The following is an 18740-nucleotide window of genomic DNA, read 5'->3' as shown; positions in this document are numbered from 1 at the left end:
GTGCCATCCTTCCATTTCACAAGTACAACAGGGGACACCCACGCGCTGATTGAGGGTTCAATTACGTCTTCGTTGAGCGTGTCCTTCCCTTGGTAAGAAATAGCCATTTGCTGCATTTGTGACACTCAGCATGCTGACGCACAGGCTGATAGGTCGGATCCAATATGTTTTTTTGCAATGTTGGTTTGTTTTACTTTTGATGTGGGTGCGCAGCAGTCACTGAACATGCATAAACTACTGCGTATATACTCTTTCTGTGTCGCTGAGAGCTCAGGATTTGTACAGACTGGACTGACAACTGCGGTTTACCCTTGACAGCTGCAGAAGGCTCCGCAAGTGCAGAACTTATTGCACCCCCGATGACTTCAATATGTGCAATGGCCGTTTGCTTTACCTGGTGTTGATGTTTGCTGCTGATGTTCGTAACTAAAAGCTCAGTCATCCTGCAATTCAGTTGAATAATGCCGCAGGCAACACAGATTTGCTGCGCCAAGAGCACCGGCAGGTTGCCTTTAGCGCTGCCACTACTGTTATAGTCGCAATCGTTTTTAACAGTTACGAACATGCTAGCTCGTGGTGGAAGTGTCAGTGTCATCAACATGCAGTGCTGTCTTGCGCCTGTTACCATCTTGCAGACCGGGGGCGTAGTTGTCAGGAAAAGTTATGATCCTCGTTCAAAAATCAATAACCGCTCCGTGCTCACAAAAGAAATCTGTCCCAATGATGGCTTCCAAGGAGCACTCGCACAACACGATCAAAGAGGCAACGCACATTGATTGACGCATTTGGAACCTGGTGGTGCATCTCCCAATCGGCATCGGGAGATGACCACCTTAGGCTTGGTCCGCGCCAAGGCGTCGTGACTTTTTTGCATTTCAGCAGCTAGTTTGGCACTCATAACAAAATAATCAGCGCCAGTATTCACGAAGGCAGTGACTGGAGAGTTGTAGAAGTGAATGGGGATGTCAGTGGAAGCACTTTTGTCGTCGATGGCATGCGGCTGTGAAAGGGAATTGCCGGCGGTTGGCTGGCGTATCAGGAAGGAGGATATCTTATAGATCAGTTAACAGTAGCCCCACCCCTGGAGGCCACTGCTCCTAGTTTCACGTGGGCTTGTGGACCTAGTTGATCGCCCCCAACGCCATGAGCAAAAGCCGAGTGCTGGCCAGGTGATGTAGAGCATCGACGATATGGAACGCGGGACTGATGCAGCCGAAGAGTCCGGTCGCTTGCGAAGTACTCGGCAATAACTTAAGGTTGCTCCCTATCACGGGGACGACGTGCACCTCGGCGAAACACAGGAAGGCACATCTGCTGGTATGTGCACTCTCAGTGTAGGTGACCTGCTTTACCACAATGGTAGCAGAGTGGCTAATTGTCGGGAGGGTGCCAGACACTGGATTTCCATACGTTTCGAGTAGGAATTGCACAAGGCCTAGGGCTCAAGAAGTACTGCATCATCTGTCGCGTGGATGGATGATACGGATAACCGGCTGCCGACTTAGGAGCTCGTAAGGCTTCAGCATATGTCAGAAGGGCCTCGGCTTGCGGCACGATTAGCAGTTGTACTAGCTGCCTGACCTTTGCAGACCACGTCAGGAGACAGTGCGTGAACTGTTTGCACGTCCTTACATACATTACCATGGACGAGTTCCTCGAGGGTTGTCAAATCAGGCATCGCCATGGACGACAAGAGAGATGTAAAGTTGTTTGGGCATTCATACTGCGAAGACCACTGTCGTAGCATATGTTTCATCGTGGTTGATTCAGTTGGGAATTCGGTTATCGTACTAGGTGGGTTGCGCACAATACCTGCGAACGACTGCTCTTTCACACCTGACATCAACAATGTGCATTCTTGTCATCTATCATTCCGAGATCACCTCGCCAGAATAGCCGCAACATGTCCCCAACAAACATGGCAACACTCATTTGGTATGTGATTCCTGGAATTTAGGGAACGTTCTGCTTGCTCATTCCTGTCCGAACTTCTCTAGTTATTCAGCGAAGCACACAGCGATACCAAATGTTAAGCAAACTTGTGAAATCGGGTATGCGGTTCGTCGATTTATGGGCTGTATAATTTGCATTGAGTATTCTCTCGCCAATTACTGTAACAAGCACGATGTCAAGGGCGCATAACTCAACAGAAAATACTTCACTCGATAAGCATGAACGCTCACTGTTACAGCACTGTAGTGTTCAGGAGCGCAGGCAAAAGGGAAGCACCCCTGCTTCTCGTTTCAACACGTTTTCAAAACTTTAGGTTACGCGACTTCCAATTGTAAGGTAACGGGAAGACAAAAATGCTGGCTAAAAATATTGTGCTAGGTCGCCAAGCTATTCAAGGTTATAGAACGAGGTGTGAGCGAAGTTGATGAAGGCGACGTAGACATACAGAGGCTTCTGGTGGTCATCCCATTCGTTGATGCTGGCAGCTGGTTATAGTAGTCAAGCCAGTCCTCAACCTCCTTGAAAGCGTCACCGTGAAACGACCTCGTGGTTCGCGACGAGTTGAAAATCCATCAGCAGGCGCAATGGTGCTCTCTCCAATCTGGTTAGCCGTTGAATTGGTTGACATCTTTCATATGCGGACTGACCGAATATCCAATTCTACTGGGAATGCTAGTTGTCGCCAGCCGTGCTAAAGGTCAGCGTCAAAAGTGTCACAATCGAAGTTGGCAGCTACATGTTGGTCACAGTGCATGGAACAGCTTACCCCGCAGCTCCACCAGTAACGTGTAGGAGTAGTGGAGTGCAATGCATAATATAGTCATGCTATTGCATTCTACAATGCTCTCAAGTATACCAATATTTTACCAGTAGGACATTAAAAACGTTCATAAGTTTTGTAACAATTATACATAAGCTGTAAATTGATACGTAACTTTTCCTCTTTAGCTGTTCGAACAGAGGTAGCTTACAGACTAGAATATCTGTTTTTGGTGCAAGGTTATGAATTTCTAAACCTTGTGGTTCTATTTTTAGGTTTATTTTATTTGATTTCAGTTTGATTGATTCCTGTAGAAAAAACATGAGGATGTTGGAACTAAAAGCAAAATGCCTGACAGAGGACCCAACACCTTTGCACAGTTCATACAGCACTCATATATGTACAAAAAATATAAATCAATGCAAAACGAAAAGAAAAACAGCCTTCAACGGCAAACCCGTTCATCATACAAAAAACAAAACAAGCACAGTTGCGATATTACTTTAAAACAGGCAGTAACTATGCAAAAAGAACATGTATCTAAGAGACTTCATTACCATACCTGAGGACAAACAACTATAGTAGAACAATATGAATTAAGTGAATACAAGGCTTGGTATGGTTAATGTAGTACGTGTAGTACAATTCGCCGTGCCTAACTGCAATAACGTAATATCCAATAACATTCAGAAAAAGACAAAAAAGACGACAATTTAGATACAACATAAAAAATGCTACAACCATGTGCAGGTGTATCACACCCATCACTGTGTGCAGGTGTATCGTTATAATGTTCTTTTGTGTGCTAATCATCAAGCAATATCTTTTCCTGCATTGTAGTTTTTTTAACTTGTAGCTTGAAGGCTTTTTCAGGACAATGAAAAGTGAGCTTTTGTTCTAATTTGTTACCAATTTATCTATCTTCAGCAATTTTTGTAGCGAATAATGCAGTCATAAATCAAAGTTCTAGTTTCAACAGTTGCTAGGATTCAAGTTTCTCCTAATTGCAACAGGTTTCACTGAAATTGATACAGCAGCTGCGGCATAAAACTATATCTACATCTTACATGTGTTTGAATAGGTGGAAGTGCTTGAAGAACAAGCTTAATTCAGAAACATTACACAATTTCTCGCACCTATATCACTATCAGAATGGCTAGAGCCAAGTGCTGCACTCACCGATTCAGACCTCCCACATCTTCAGTGAAATGGTGAGCACTGGTTCCTGCTTGCGGTGCTGCGAAGTTGAATAGACCAATATTGCAAGAATGTGACTCTAACATCGTTCTTTTAGCAGCTCCTGCATGCACAGTCTAAGCAATGTTGCAGGCACTGCAAACAACTGCTACAGCGAGAAGCCTAATGTCACATTAACAGCGCGAAATAACAAGATATTCATGCTGGAGCAAGATAGCAAGGTAGGCGAATTCGTTAGCATTCATTGTATCTTTCGTAACAACGCAAAAGCAACACAGACAAAAAAGAAACACAATATCGCACTGATTCAGAACTGATATCTTAATAAGGAGTTTCAGACACATATATAGGAACCGAAGTGCAAAAACTGGGACATGCGCAAGACCAATGGTAAGCTCCTATGATGTAATGAAAAAAACGTAGGCTATCAGGACTGATATAAATGTATTTATTTATTTATTGAACATACCTTACAGGCCCCTTGACAGGGCAATGAGTAAGGGGGGTAATAAAGAAAGTACAAAGTAACTTGTCGGTGTACAAAGTACGGCTCAAATTTGCAGTTTAACATAAAGGAGAGGAATCAATAATGTGGTATGGCGGCAAGTACAAAGTTGGGCGGGAAAAGGGATAACACGAAGAAATAAAAATATTGGCTGGCATTATACATATGGCAAAACTGGACACCAGAACTATAAAGTATACCGATTACAATGACAACAGTAACAAGAAAAGAAACTACAACCATAGGAAGATAGGAAGATTATCTCTTGTGAAGAATGAACGATGGTTCACTCATACATGTGCCTCTATGAATCTTTATGTTGTTTACTTCTGCAATTTATCTGGCCTTCTGGCTTGTGTGTTTGAAGATAATAGACATTTCAATAAAGATAGGAACACAGCCACATGATTTGCGATGCAAAGGAAAATGTAGTGGCACAACCCTTCGCAGAAATGACTCACGCGCTCTAAGATGAACATTAATAAAGTGCTTCGTTTGTCTAGCATACTCACTGTCCCACAACAAAGGAATTACATACACAACTCTTTTTGCACATGCAATGTATTTGTTAACATGGTTCACTGTACATGTGCCCCTTGCCTGCTTATCTGTTATAATTTGAGCAGATGAATTTAGAATCTAGAGCAGATGTGTCCTACCTTATTTCTTGCAGAAAACAGTACATCTATGTCGTACCTAGAACCAACATTCTTTAAGCCATGTGCTATTTTGTGTATGTACAGAATCACCGCACGTATTGTATTGCTTTGCTTAGTTTGATCACACAAGTTTTTTATGGGTGCACTTAGTGCTGAAAACCATACCGTCACAAACAAGCAATGACAGTGCTCGGAAATCCCGCATCGACTAAATGTTTAATCTGTGCATTAAAGACTGGCTTTGACAGATGCGAACAAGAATTCTTTAGTGCTGCATTCAGTACAGTAGTTGCTATTGCCCTCTTCACAATCCTAGAGTGGCCAGAATTACAGCTCAGGATTAGTTTCACAGATCTAAGTTCATGCTGCCAGCATGGATAACATTCACCAAAGGTTAAACAAATGTCAAGGTACTGAAGTCGCTTATTTCTTTGGAACTGAAAATGTCAGGCCTATACCGTATTCTTTAAAAACGTTCAACACTCTATCAACAACTGCGGGACGAACATCCTTATCGAGAAAAGCCAATAAGTCATCAACATAACATAAAACGCCAATGAAAAGGTTTACAAAGTGACGCTCTAGTTGACTGTCAATAAATCTCAGAACAACGTCACTGATTATAGGTGCCACGCACGAACCTACGCAGACGACTGATCGTCTTGCAAAAACACTACCACGCCACGAAAGGAATGTAGAATCCAAATCAAATGACAATTCAAGAATGGCTCCTATCGAAATACCGCAGCCATCTTTGAAGGCTCGTTGGTCGTTGCGATAAATTGAGCATTATTTAATGCACTTGAGATCCTGAGCATGTAGTAGTGAGTAGTACAGGTATTCGATGGCTATACTGAAGGCACTGTGAATGGTATGTGAAACAGAGGACCTGTCCAGCCGATCTACAAGCTATGTGTGTATGTTGTCAGGCTTCGGAGGGACATTTCAGAAAATTAACAAATTTTTAAATCTGAGTGGTGGCACTAAGTGCAAACTTTCAAAGATGTCCTCAGAATCACTTATGCACGAAATTCGGAGGGAGCCAAGCATACATGCCATTACAGACAGTGGTGCAACACAGCTGACGCTACCAGCGAATTCCCTTGGTGCAGTGTTCTCGGTGAAGAAGAAACCAAAACCAGGCCACGGAAAGGTGCTCAACCTGAGCAGGACGCCTATTCCAGAGGACCAGAAATGTTTGCTTGGTCTTGGCCTGAAGTTTTCCTTCGAACCTTGCCTGAAACCCTTCGAGAAGTACGTGGCCACACCAAGGTCTGTCTCAAGAGCCGCCAATGAGGAGGAACATTCCAGGTGCGTGTCCACATTTGCAGGTGCTGCTAGTGGGTCAAGCACTGCTAAGCGGCACAAGGACCTGACAAAGGTCCTAGTTAATATTCTATATAAAAACGAGATACATCTCTACATAGCCGACAAATAGGGGTTTTTCAGAATTGTGGAGTCGGGAATGTACTCTCAAAAAGCAAAGGCAGCACTTCAGAAGAATTTCAAAGCTGTTCGCGTACAAAGTGCAAAAGTAAAAAAAACACGAACCTATTCTCTGTTACAGAAATTGAATTTGCAACACTTAGCTGCTGGCATAAAGTGTGCTAAATGACAGGAAATGCAAGTTTTCTTTTCAGTAAAATCAGACAAGGTAGGAATACCGTTCCAGGCCATGCTACCTGAAAAGAGAAGCTGGTAGTTGAATGTGTCATGGTATCTGCAGAAAAACCTTGCACCTGAAAATTGTTGACCCCATCTGAGTTGCAAATTCTGGTTAAATTTGCAAGTACTTGGAAAGTGATCTGCTGAACATTTATAGTGCCTTTAGTATAGACATCGAAAACCTGTAATACTCGCTACCATCGGCTCAGGTTCTCAAGTGCATAAAAGAGTGCTCTGTACTGAAGGCACTGGGCAGTGGGCATGGTGCTAGTGAATGAGAAGAAGACGACGAGGAGTGCTTGCTTCCCCGTTTCGATATAGCACCGACCTGTTTAAGCCTACCGCTGCAACCTAGAGCTAGTGCTGCTAGGCGAACACCCCCGTTGCATTTGGTGGAGGTGCTGGGTATCTCTTCAACATCCTGGAACTCCGCAGTCGGACGCTACCACCAGTTGTTGCAATGGATGAACCGGGACCGTCCCAGGCTGCTGCTCCCATGCCCCTGGCCATCGTCTGCGCTGGCGTTATCCGCCAGCGCAATCCGGCTATATTTAGCGACACAGACGACCACGACGTGGAAGACTGGCTCGCCGAATATGACCGTGTAAGCACCTATAATAAGTGGGACTACTACGCCAAGCTCACAAATGTCAAATTTTACTTCACTGACGTCGCCAACCTATGGTTCCGCAATCATGAAGCCAATTTTACCACCTGGTCGGCTTTCACGAAGACTTTGGCTGAGGTCTTCGGCCGTCCCACAGTTTGCCGGCTTCGCGCTGAGCAGCACTTGCGTGGTCGAGCTCAACGCCAGGACGAGACCTTCACCAGTTATATTGAAGACGTGCTCTCGCTCTGCAAGCGCGTCAACTCATCTATGGACGAAGCTGACAAGATCAAACACGTCATGAAAGGCATCGATGAGCATGCCTTCCAGATGCTCGTCGCGAAGAGTCCCCGGACGATTGCCGAGGTTATACAGCTTTGCCAGCAGTACGACGAGCTGCGCAAGCAACGTGCATCAACACGCCCTGCTCAGCAGGACGCTGCGGATCTATCCCCGTTGGACTTCGGTCGCGACGCTACCAACATCTCGGATTTAATGCCGGAGATAAAGCAGTTCATCCACCAGGAAGTCGCACGCGAACTCTCTCTGGCGAATAGCGCACCCGACCGTCGACAACCCTGGCTCCTTCGCTTCGTCACGTCATTCAGACGTAAGTTGTCGTGGCGCTGCCATCTGCCCCTCCTCCGCAGCCTGCAGCTGGACTGCTAACGTACGCTGACGTTGTCGCCCGGCCTTAGGCTCCTCCGGCTCCTGATTCCTACCGGGCCACCGGCACCTTCCATGTACCGCCGCCACCTTCGCGTCCGATAGTCGTTCCTTACTCGGCTGCTGGAGCCCCTGTCGTCAACCCGTGGCGAACACCTGATAACCGGCCAATATGTTATTCCTGCCATTTTCCGGGCCACGTAGCACGATTCTACCGCCGTCGAAGCCTCCGTTTACCTGACAGTGGGGGTGCCTCAAGCTACAGGCCTGCTCGACTTCCGCGTCAGGACCAATCTAACCTTCCTCCGGACTCCTCTTACAGTCGCCTCCCCTTCGATTCACGCCGGTCACCTTCCCCACATCGCCGATCCATTTCCCCGATGGTTCGCCGATCCAGCCCAGCCCGAGAGGAAAACTAACAGTCGCAGTTCCAGAGGCAAGAACTGCGTTTACGTCGAACATTTCAAGGCCTCATTCTGCGCCGGCGAACCAAATTGAACTGTCCGTAGACGGCGTCACCGTACACGCACTTATCGACACCGGAGCCGCCGTTTCTATTATTAGTGAGAAGCTCTGCCGCAATTTGAACAAAGTGACCATTCCCCTTACCTCTCTTTCTCTGCGTACGGCAACCTCGCATCGCATTCAGCCATCAGCGTTATGCACAGCCCGGGTTGTCATTCAAAGCGTTATGCATGTTATCAAATTTGTTGTCCTACCTCGTTCCTTGCACGACGTTATTCTTGGATGGAATTTCCTATCTGTCAATCAAGCACTTATCGACTGCGCTCGTTGCGAACTTACGTTATCAGTGCCGTGTTTTGACCCTGACAACCATTATTCTCCTTAAGTTGTTGCCGCCTCTGACATCGATATCGCACCTTTCTCCGCCGCTCTGGTTCCCGTGTTATGTAGCTCTGCTGCGAACTCATCTGTTCTGTTTACGCCGTCGGCCACTTGTGCACGCCGCCGGAACTTTCTGCTTCCGTTTGCTGTCGTCACTTTGTGCGAAGGTTCTGCTGCCCTTTACGTGTGCAATCCGTCCGCCTGCCCATCATCCCTACTCCGCGGCGAGTGCCTGGGTACCGCTGAAGCTTTCGATAGCGTTCTCCCGGCCACCATGTTTGGTGATACGGCATCACTTCCGATTTGTGCCGTAACTCCTCCCGCCGCGACCGATGCCCCTGTAGACGTCTTCGCTCGTGCCGTCGACGCCGAACTCACACCTGCGCAGCACACCGAAATCATCAAGCTCCTCCAGCGTTTTCGTGCCTCATTTGACATTGGCCAACCATCCTTGGGCCGGGCGTCCGCAGTCGTTCACCGTATCGACACCGGTCAACAAACACCATTGCGCCAGCGTCCATATCGTATGTCGGCCACTGAACGCCGTGTGGCCGTGTCATCGACCAGCACGTTGACGACATGCTGGAGCGTGGCATCATCCAGCCCTCGAACAGTCCCTGGGCATCTCCGGTTGTCCTTGTTAAAAAAAAAGATGGCTCCATTCGGTTCTGCGTCGACTATCGCCGCCTTAACCGAATAACGCGCAAAGGTGTCTATCCTCTGTCGCGCATCGATGATGCCTTGGACAGTCTGCAGGGAGCAGAATTCTTTTCCTCGCTGGATCTACGCTCCGGGTATTGGCAAGTGCCAATGGCAGAGGCCGATCGCCAAAGACAGCCTTTGTAACTCCTGATGGGCTATATGAATTCACCGTCATGCCGTTCGGCCTCTGCAACGCGCCTGCCACTTTCGAGCGAATGATGGATAGCATTCTTCGAGGGCTGAAGTGGAAGACATGCCTCTGTTATTTGGATGACATTGTGGTTTTTTCCACCGACTTTGCGACGCACCTCAGCCGCCTCGAGCAAGTCCTTGCGTGCCTCTCCACTGCAGAACTGCAACTAAATTTGAAGAAATGCCACTTCGGCGCTCGCACGCTTACTATTCTCGGTCATGTAGTTTCCAAAGACGGTATCCTCCCGGACCCCACGAAACTTAGCGCCGTAACCGAGTTCCCTAAACCAACCACCATGAAAGAGCTTCGCAGTTTCATCGGCTTGTGCTCATATTTCCGGCGCTTCATCCGTAACTTTGCCTCTATCATCGCACCGTTGACGCAGCTTCTCACCGGCAGTTCTGACCTATCAGCCTGGGGCCGTATTCTGTAGCGGTTCCTTTGGGAACCGGTTCCTTTGGGCTGTTGCCATTGGTCGGCGCTTCGTTGTCGTCATCCCTGGTGGGCGGGACGACAAATTTTGATGACGTCACACAGGTTGCCAATCTTCTGGAAAGGAACCGGTTCCCTGCTAGGAGAGGAAACGCGGAGAAGTGGTTCTCTCGAGGGTCGCGCGCGGGGGCGAGCATGATGTCGAGGGTTGCTAGGGCAACCGTGGCTGCCGGCTAATCTCGCGCCAGCTGACGAGCCGGCACCTAGACGAGACGAGACAGAGACGGCAATGGTGGCTCCTTTGGTTGTGTTGCTGGCGAGTGCCGAGAGGCAACGACGCGACGCGTTCGGCATGGCCGAAGAAGAGTTTCGAAGGCATTTTAGGCTCTCCAAAGACATAGTGTGAAGTCTTTGCGATGAGCTGGAAGGACATCTCGGACCTCAAAGATTTCGTGGTGTCGACGCTACGATGAAAGTGCTGTGCGCGCTGCGGTTTTTTGCCACCGGGAGCTTTCAACAGTGCGTCGGGAATGAAGAAGCGATTGCACTGTCGCATCCTTCGGTTAGCCGGATCATTACAGCCGTCGCCAAGGCCATTACGGTTGTGGGCAAAGAAAAAGGATGTGTTGGATTCCCATCCACGGCCTAGAAAGCCGCCGTCAAGGAAGGCTTTCTTAGCCGTGGAAAAATTCCAGGATTTCTAGGATGTGTGGACGGGAGTCTGATTGCCATCGTTCGCCCTAAGAAGCTCGGCCCCGGCGAAACGGAATCGTACTGGAGCCGTAAAGGGTATTACGCCCTCAACTGCATGGTTGTGAGTATTGTTCATTGACAAATATTTTCGATATGTGATTGCGCGAGTGCACGTTGTAAAAAACTTCGTTTCGTTATTTTTCATCAATTGCCGGTAATACTTGCGTTCCTATTCGAGAAAGTAGCGTTTGTGTTGTATGTGTAATGACGACTTTGATCTTGGCAATAGAACCCGGCCGCACTTTTTCAGTGCTCTCTAATCACAGTTGAATAGCCTTTTCGATGCTACAATGTAAACACATTACGCGCGACTTAAACCGGAATAGACGCCGTAGCAGTGAAGGGAGTCTTCGTCTGCGAGCGATCCTAACAGAAGACGAGCCCTTGTGATTCTTATTCGACGTAAAACTAAAGCATTGTGGCCAACAGACTGTAAACGTGAAAAGGAGCATCCCATCAATGAAAATGGTGTGAGGGAGAATGAGAATGTGTGGACACTCATTTGCTCTAGCTGTTAATACGGCACATGCTGCCACTTCCGCGTTCTTTCGCTTGTAATAGGCACTTTGTCTGGAAAAACAAGAAAAAAACACAGGTGGCACTCTCTAGCAGAATCTTGTACAATATGGACGGAAGAAACCAAAGGAATTATTTTGCACATTGTGTTGTGACCGCACGCCATACATGAGCACATGTACACATGCCAACATTGCATTTGTAGGTTAAGATGACATTGTTATCATGCTCATGATTAGTTCAACTGCCTACTGCGTATGTTGATATCTCCTTTTCTGTAATTGTGTTGGCTGACTGAACAGTAACTGATTGGCAAGTAGTGTTGTAAGCAAAAGTTTGTGCCAGATATTTGTTGCAGTGGCATTGACACCTTCTCTTTGCTTTCTCTTACGCGGTGTGTCATGCAAAGCTGAATATCCTGGCAATTGACCCACGGTTTCCGGGATCGTGCCACGATTATTTCGTTTGGAGGCATTCTGCATTTCGCCGCCGCCTCACTCGTGGCCTGTTACTTCATGGAGAAGTCTTGCTTGGTAAGTGCACCTAAAGTAGCAGTGCTTCTTCCACATGTAAAACATACACAGTCAAATAGTTTTGCATCCTAGCAAGCTTTAAGAAAGTGTGATTTGCTAGAAATGTGTTGTGAATGCAGCAGTACCTAATGAACCTGCAGCGACTATCGAGAGAAACGTCTCTGTTAGAAGGCAGATATTTTTACCAGCATGTATACAACAGCTGACATGTTATTCTGTTTATTTACTTATTAATTTCAATACACTGAATGCCACGTGGAGCGTTACAGGCAGGGGTGTAATTCTACAGAACACGTCGAAATGGCACTTTTCAAGTATGATGGAAAAGGGTTGGTGACAATGGACTCGGGTAGCTGGTTCCTGGTCACTGTCCTTGGAACGAAGGAATAAGCGTGTGCGTGAAACTTTCGGCATCGACGTTAGTGATCGGTGTAGTATATATTGTAGAATAGTGCAAGTTGCGCTATTTTTCTTTGTGTCACAATGTCTGCAATTTTTTTTGTTGCAGCGACATGTGGTGCTGGAGTGATTAGAAAGGATCAAACGGGTAGCTCGAGTTCGGGTACCTTCACGAGAAGAGGTACGAAAGGTAGAGTAAGGATCCCAGATACTGGCAGCATATTCGAGAGTAGACCTTAGAAGTCTTTCATAAAATAACACTTCTGAAAAGAGAAGAGCTAATTAGTTTTAGTGGAGGATGTACATTTAGGGAGAAGCAAATGGGATGAGCGGAGCAGAAAACCACGAGTATGAAATAAATATTACATGTCCAACTTAACCTGAGAATGAGATTTGCAGCCGAGACAACAGGTGAAATTGGGCTTTTCTTTAAAATGAGTCGAACTTTCTTTACAACTTTCTGGGAAGGTCAATGTTCGATAGATATTGCAACAATAAATCCAAGACCCGCTGCTGTTGTAAAAGGGCCCTGGCGTAGACTGTGTTCTTGCATTATGCCTTAATGTATCCACGTTCGTTCACTGACGTGCAACACTTTACAGGGGACTCTGGGTACCCGCTAGAGCCATGGATCATGACTCCTGTGCCTGGTCACCCAAATCGCCTCACGGCAGAGGGGCGCTATAATGAGGCACACGCATCAATGCGAAATGCCGTTGAGCGGTGCATAGGAGTCGTCAAGAGCCGCTTCCGATGCCTGCAGAGGTATCGGGTGCTCCACTACTCGCCTCAGAAAGCAGCCACTATTGTTGCAGCTTGTGCAGCGCTGCATAACCTCTGCCTTGCAGCAGGCGTGCCTCTGCCAGACGACCCAGGTGACGACGGTGCACATGACGACAGCGCACAGGAGCCAGCCCAGGCACAAGTGCCGCTTCAAGTACAGGTGCCACCGCAGGCGCACCCTGTACAGCCTTCTCGAGCTTTGTTTCAAAGAGGCCGTGCGGTGCGTGAATCCATAGTTGGTGTGTTTCGGCTGCCCAGAAATTTGCGCATTGCCTACCTGCAAAGTGTGCGCCGGCGCATTCGCTGGCAAATGAGGCGGAGACATGTGCTGGTGTAACATGTTTTATTTTTATTTTCATAAAAGTAAATAGGCCGTGCACTTCAACATAACACATTGCGTGTGCTCACATGTGGCTAATCATAGTATGCTGCATACTGCAGTAGTGAAAAGCACATGATTTGTCTATGTTGAGCATGACAGATACACATGCAGTGACAAATAACCATGTGCCATTATGTTACTCCTTTGCTTTGTTCACTGTGCTTTTGAATATTGTCTCGCCAGGGAATTTTCTTTAAATAAAGGTTATTTCCAAGGTGAATGGCAACCAATCTTGCATTGTTGAATATTGCTTTGCAATGCCTATTTTACTGTGCAGTATGCATTGTTCCAAAGCTGAAGATGTCTGTTCATGTGTGACACGCAAGAGCAGCATGAGTTACACAGCTACTGAAATGTCATCAGCAATCTGTATAGCACATATTGAAACGTATAGCAACAAACGAGACATGTCAAGCACTTATTGGAGCAGGATTTCTTTAAATAGCAGACACTCATGCTTACTACTGCTTTGTTTAAACTCAAGAGTTGCTTCAACATTGCATTTCTTGCACACATGATTTCACATAATGCTCGTAATTGCTGCTTAACAAGGTGCAACAATATAGACAAAATCATCACAATGAAACATTTCTTTATTTATTCATTTTATTCATTGGGTACCTGCTTCGCCATTCAGGCATTACAGCAGGGAGGGTACAACTCATATAAATGAACACTCAGAGTTACACTCATAAAACATGGAAGAAATCATCATTTGAACAAATACAGACAGTGTCAGGTGGTAGAGTATTCCAGTCTCTTATAGTACGAACATAGAAAGAGTAGCGGAAAGCGTCGCTTTTAACCCTTTATTGCATGGCGTCCCATATTTGGCACATACCGGTTACCATTCTTTTTCGCGTGTGTGAGATTCCCAGTTGAGAATGTGATACCGTCAGAGTAAATCTCGTAGTTATGCGCACTTATTATGGGCAAGTGTTGCCATCTCTTGAGTGATACGCAAAACAGAGGTGAAGTAGATTTTGGGATGCGACGTGAAACTCGGAGGGGGCAAACACGAGCAATTGGTTTTTTTTTTCTCTGAAAAGTTCGACCGCAGAAAAGTAGAAAAATTATTTTGGCATATTTTTTGGCCTCGCCAATTCAAGGCCGTTACTAGTTTTCTCAACTTTGCCTGCAACTACAGCAGAGAAACCGAAATCGGTGTGTGCCATATTTGGCACAGTATGAACTTGAAATACAAAATATGGTAACGTGCTGCCATCTGTTCAATAGCCCGAAGCTGCAGGTCACTCTATCACAAGATGTAATTTTGACGATCGGTACGGTGAGGGCGAATTGTCTACCAAACAGCCGCCTGAAAAGTGAAAAGGAACTGAAATGTAAAGGAAGTGGTGCTTCAGAGGCACTCACAAGCGCGATAGATGACGTAGAGTTATCGTGTGCGTTGATACGACAACCGCGCCGTGACATTTCTGTCGAGCTTTGTTGGGAGAGATCCAGTCTAAAAGACTCAGCGCTGGTTTACCTCCGCCAAGGTGTTTCGCGAAATTGATTGCCCCAGCGTAGTAAAGGTCCATAACAGGCACATGGGTGGTGTTGACCTGCTGGACTCTCTGTTTGGACTTTACTGCATACATATCAGATGTCGAAGAAATGGCACTTTCGAATTTTTACGCCTATGCTAGACTTATCGGTACTAACAGCATGGGTATTGTACAGGAGGGTGCAGGAGCAGCTTAGTAGGAGACAAGTACTACCGCTGGCTCAATTAAAAGCAGAAATTGCAGAATGCCTTACCTCGCATAACAAGTGCCTACCCAACTAGCGACCAGGAAGGACTTCTAGTCAGGACATCGAATTCCATGTTCAAGTCAAAAAAGCACAGGGACCAGCGGCCGCAATGCCACCCAAAGACGACCGATCTGACCAAGTCAGCCACTGGCCAGAATTTGACGAGAAGAAACAAAGATGTAAGCGGCCACCTTGCACAAACAAGTCGTTGGTAAGATAGAGGAAGTGAAACATTCATTTGTGCCTGAACGCAGCAAACAACTGTTTCATTTCATTCCCCACATCACATTAAAAGGCCACCGTCCATGAAGCTTTGTTTTCCGCCCATGGCAGCAAGAGCGCTCAGCCATCTTCATGGTGTGCCATATTTGGCACAAAGCTTTATCTTTATTATTACAGTCATGTTTGTTCATTCAATCAATAATGAAAGCTGAAAAAATGACTTTCATAATTCATGCAATAGAGGGTCAAAAGGAATCTCACATATTTTTAATTTGTGATCTCGCCTTTTAGAAACATATGTGGGCGGCTGAAAATACAATTACCTGGCTATCCCCGTATTAGAGTGGTATATGTTATGAAGAAATTTTAAACTGAGATTTCGGCGACGGTGTTCGAGAAGATGCCAATTTAATGCTCTTTTGCTTTCTGTCATGCTAAGCATCCTGTCATAATTGCCAAGGACAAACCGAACTGCCCTGTTCTGCACTTTTTCTAGTTTATCTACAAGTTCTGTAGCATATGGATCCCAGCAAACACACGCATACTCCAGTGTACTGCGCACATGTGTGAAATACAGTTGCTCCCTAAGTTTCTGTGGCAAGCTACTAAAGTTACGTTTCAAAAAATCTAATGCTCCGACCTCCTTGTTCCTAACATGAGTAACGTGTCTGTTCCACCTTAGATCAGCAGAAAAAAATACATCTAAGTATTTATATTCTGACACTTGTTCAAGAGTAGCATTATTTATAGTGTTACGATTGCTGTCGTATGAGCTCTTCCAGGTAAAGGTGACGTGGACACTCTTTTTCTCATTCAGTGACATTTTCCATTTTTCACACCATATGGCAATCAAATCCAAATCGTGTTGTAGTGCTTGTTGGTCAGATTCGCTGTTGATGACCCTATATACTATACAGTCATCTGCAAACATTGTAAATATTTATTTATTTATTTACATGTACCTTACAGACCTTCGAGAAGGTATAGTGTAAATGGGGAAATACGGTAACATATTAGTATGGAATCGGGAAAGAAATAAACATCAGCATAATGAAAGGAGTACGCACAGAACATGGAAAATTATTACATTAGCAAATACAATATGTAGAGCAATAACAATAAATGGTAAACAACAACATAATAGCATAATAACATTGCAAACATTTTTGCATGTTATACAGTAGTAAGTATTGTAAAGAAATTGGGATCACTGAAATTCTTTAACTTGTAGAAAAAATGCAAGAAAATTACAAAAGACATGACGTGTTTAGACGGTTGAAACGGCATATTGATCGTTTAGCAGATTGCGAAATGCAGTGTGTTTATATTGGCATGCAATGGTATCTGGTAGTGCGTTCCATAAACGGACCGCACGGGGCAAAGTTGAAAAATTAAAAGCGTGTGTGTTGCCATAAATCGCGACAGCGCGTCAACTTGGCGTTGACCTATTGAAACCCATGCGCTGATGTTCACCTCTTCGTCGGGCTCGAAGAACAGCGGGCAGACTCCGATGGCGCTCGCCCTTCCAACTAGGGAGAGGACGCGCCCTCGCGGTCCGGGCAGGCTGCCTCCTCGGGTTCCTCTGTGATTAACACGTTTGTTAGAATATGGTACGCAAGAGCTCCGTCAACGAGTGTGCTTACCTGCTTTCGGCGTGCAAGGCGGCTGCATCACGGCGGGCGTTATACACATCTTTCTTCCACACGCCGCGCCATTGGGCTGCAGTTTTCACTGCCGGGCCCTCAGCATTCAGCAAGGCAGTCACTGGCTGCCAGAGCTCCTCCTTGCGCGCCGCCGTCAGCTGTTGACCCACCACACACGACGCCTTCGCAAGGTAGGGGGTGCTCTTCAACAAATGACACGAGTACATCGCGCGGCCTCGCTCAAACATGAGGACCCAGTTTCGGATTCGGCGCGCAAACTGGCAAGTCCAAAACGTAAACAAAGCGAGGCAACTTGTTTGCATAACGTATGGCACACCACCTAGCGACTAAATAAGAAAACAACACAAATAAAATTACAACTCCCAGTAGCGGTCTGCGCCGCAAGCTCACATTTATTACTGAAAATATATTTGCAAGTGTTCTATACAAACCAATGTTTTTTTATCAAACCAGCAACATCCTTCAATTGCTATACCATCCCCTAAGTACAAACAAAAATGATGACGTGATCTTCCGGCAGACCGCCGCTCGTTGATTGGTTCCCCTCACGCCGCCCCGTTCCACTCTTTCTCCGAGTGACGTAATCCAGACGTAACAGCCAAAGGGAACCGGTTCCCAAAGGAACCGCTACAGAATACGGCCCCTGGTCCCCGGCATGCGACGACGCATTCCAAGAACTGCGACGCGTTCTCACCTCTCCTCCAGTACTGCGACACTTCGATCCCTCTGCACCAACTGAGATCCATACGGACGCTGGCGGTGTCGGGCTCGGCGCTGTTCTTGCACAACGCAAGGATGGCTTCGATGAGTACGTCGTCGCGTATGCCAGCCGCACCCTTACGAAAGCCGAGGCGAACTACTCGGTTACTGAAAAGAAATGTTTGGCCATCATTTGGGCAATCGGAAAATTTCGTCCTTATGTGTGCGGGCGTCCATTTGACATCGTGGCCGACCATCATGCCCTATGCTGGTTATCTTCATTAAAAGATCCAACTGGTCGGCTCGCCCGTTGGGCATTGCGCCTACAAGAGTACGATATCCGTGTTGTTTATCGCTCCGGCCGAAAACATTCAGACGCAGACGTTCTATCCCGGTCACCCCTGCCCTCCGGTCCTGTCCACTCGTCTATTTCCACACATGGAGCCTTCGCCCTCAACATTACCGACATGCCATCAGAGCAGCGCAAGGACCCATGGATCTCTTCGCTTATTGACTTCCTGTGTAGCCAGTCGCCAGCGCCAATTTCTCGGACGCTCCGTCGTCAACCCGTGCACTTCATCATGCGGGATAACCTGCTGTACCGTCGCAACTAGAATTCGAGCGGTCGCAAGTGGTTGCTTGTTATACCCCGACACCTGCGCCCTGACATCTGCGCCACGTTCAACGACGATCCCCAATGCGGCCACGCTGGTTTCTTAAAGACATACTCTCGCATCCAGCTTCGGTACTACTGGCGCGGTATGAACCGCTTCGTTCGCCAGTACATCCGGTCCTGCCTCATATGCCAACGACGCAAGACGCCACCTCAACATGCCACCGGCCCCTTGC

General features: G+C 46.7%; 1 protein-coding gene and 1 long non-coding RNA gene across 4 annotated transcripts in view; one reads left to right on the top strand and one right to left on the bottom strand.

Annotated features, from left to right (window-relative positions):
• The window catches only part of LOC126535554 (tRNA:m(4)X modification enzyme TRM13 homolog), a 396219-nt gene that overhangs the window by 48013 nt on the left and 329466 nt on the right, over positions 1-18740 (bottom strand). For all 3 annotated transcript variants that reach the window (XM_050182382.3, XM_050182379.3, XM_050182380.3), the window contains one exon: positions 3893-3950. In XM_050182382.3, the coding sequence (XP_050038339.1) occupies positions 3914-3950 (37 nt within the window). In that variant the 3' untranslated portion in view covers positions 3893-3913. The remainder of the gene's footprint in view (positions 1-3892; positions 3951-18740) is intronic.
• Positions 10193-13771, top strand: LOC140219387 (uncharacterized). Its single transcript, XR_011895613.1, has 2 exons — positions 10193-11987; positions 12989-13771. It is a non-coding gene; the product is annotated as an uncharacterized lncRNA (long non-coding RNA).

The sequence above is a fragment of the Dermacentor andersoni genome, chromosome 7, assembly GCF_023375885.2.
Source record: "Dermacentor andersoni chromosome 7, qqDerAnde1_hic_scaffold, whole genome shotgun sequence".
In the NCBI taxonomy this organism is placed as follows: Eukaryota; Metazoa; Arthropoda; class Arachnida; order Ixodida; family Ixodidae; genus Dermacentor; species Dermacentor andersoni.
This window is presented reverse-complemented; position numbering and strand designations above follow the sequence as displayed.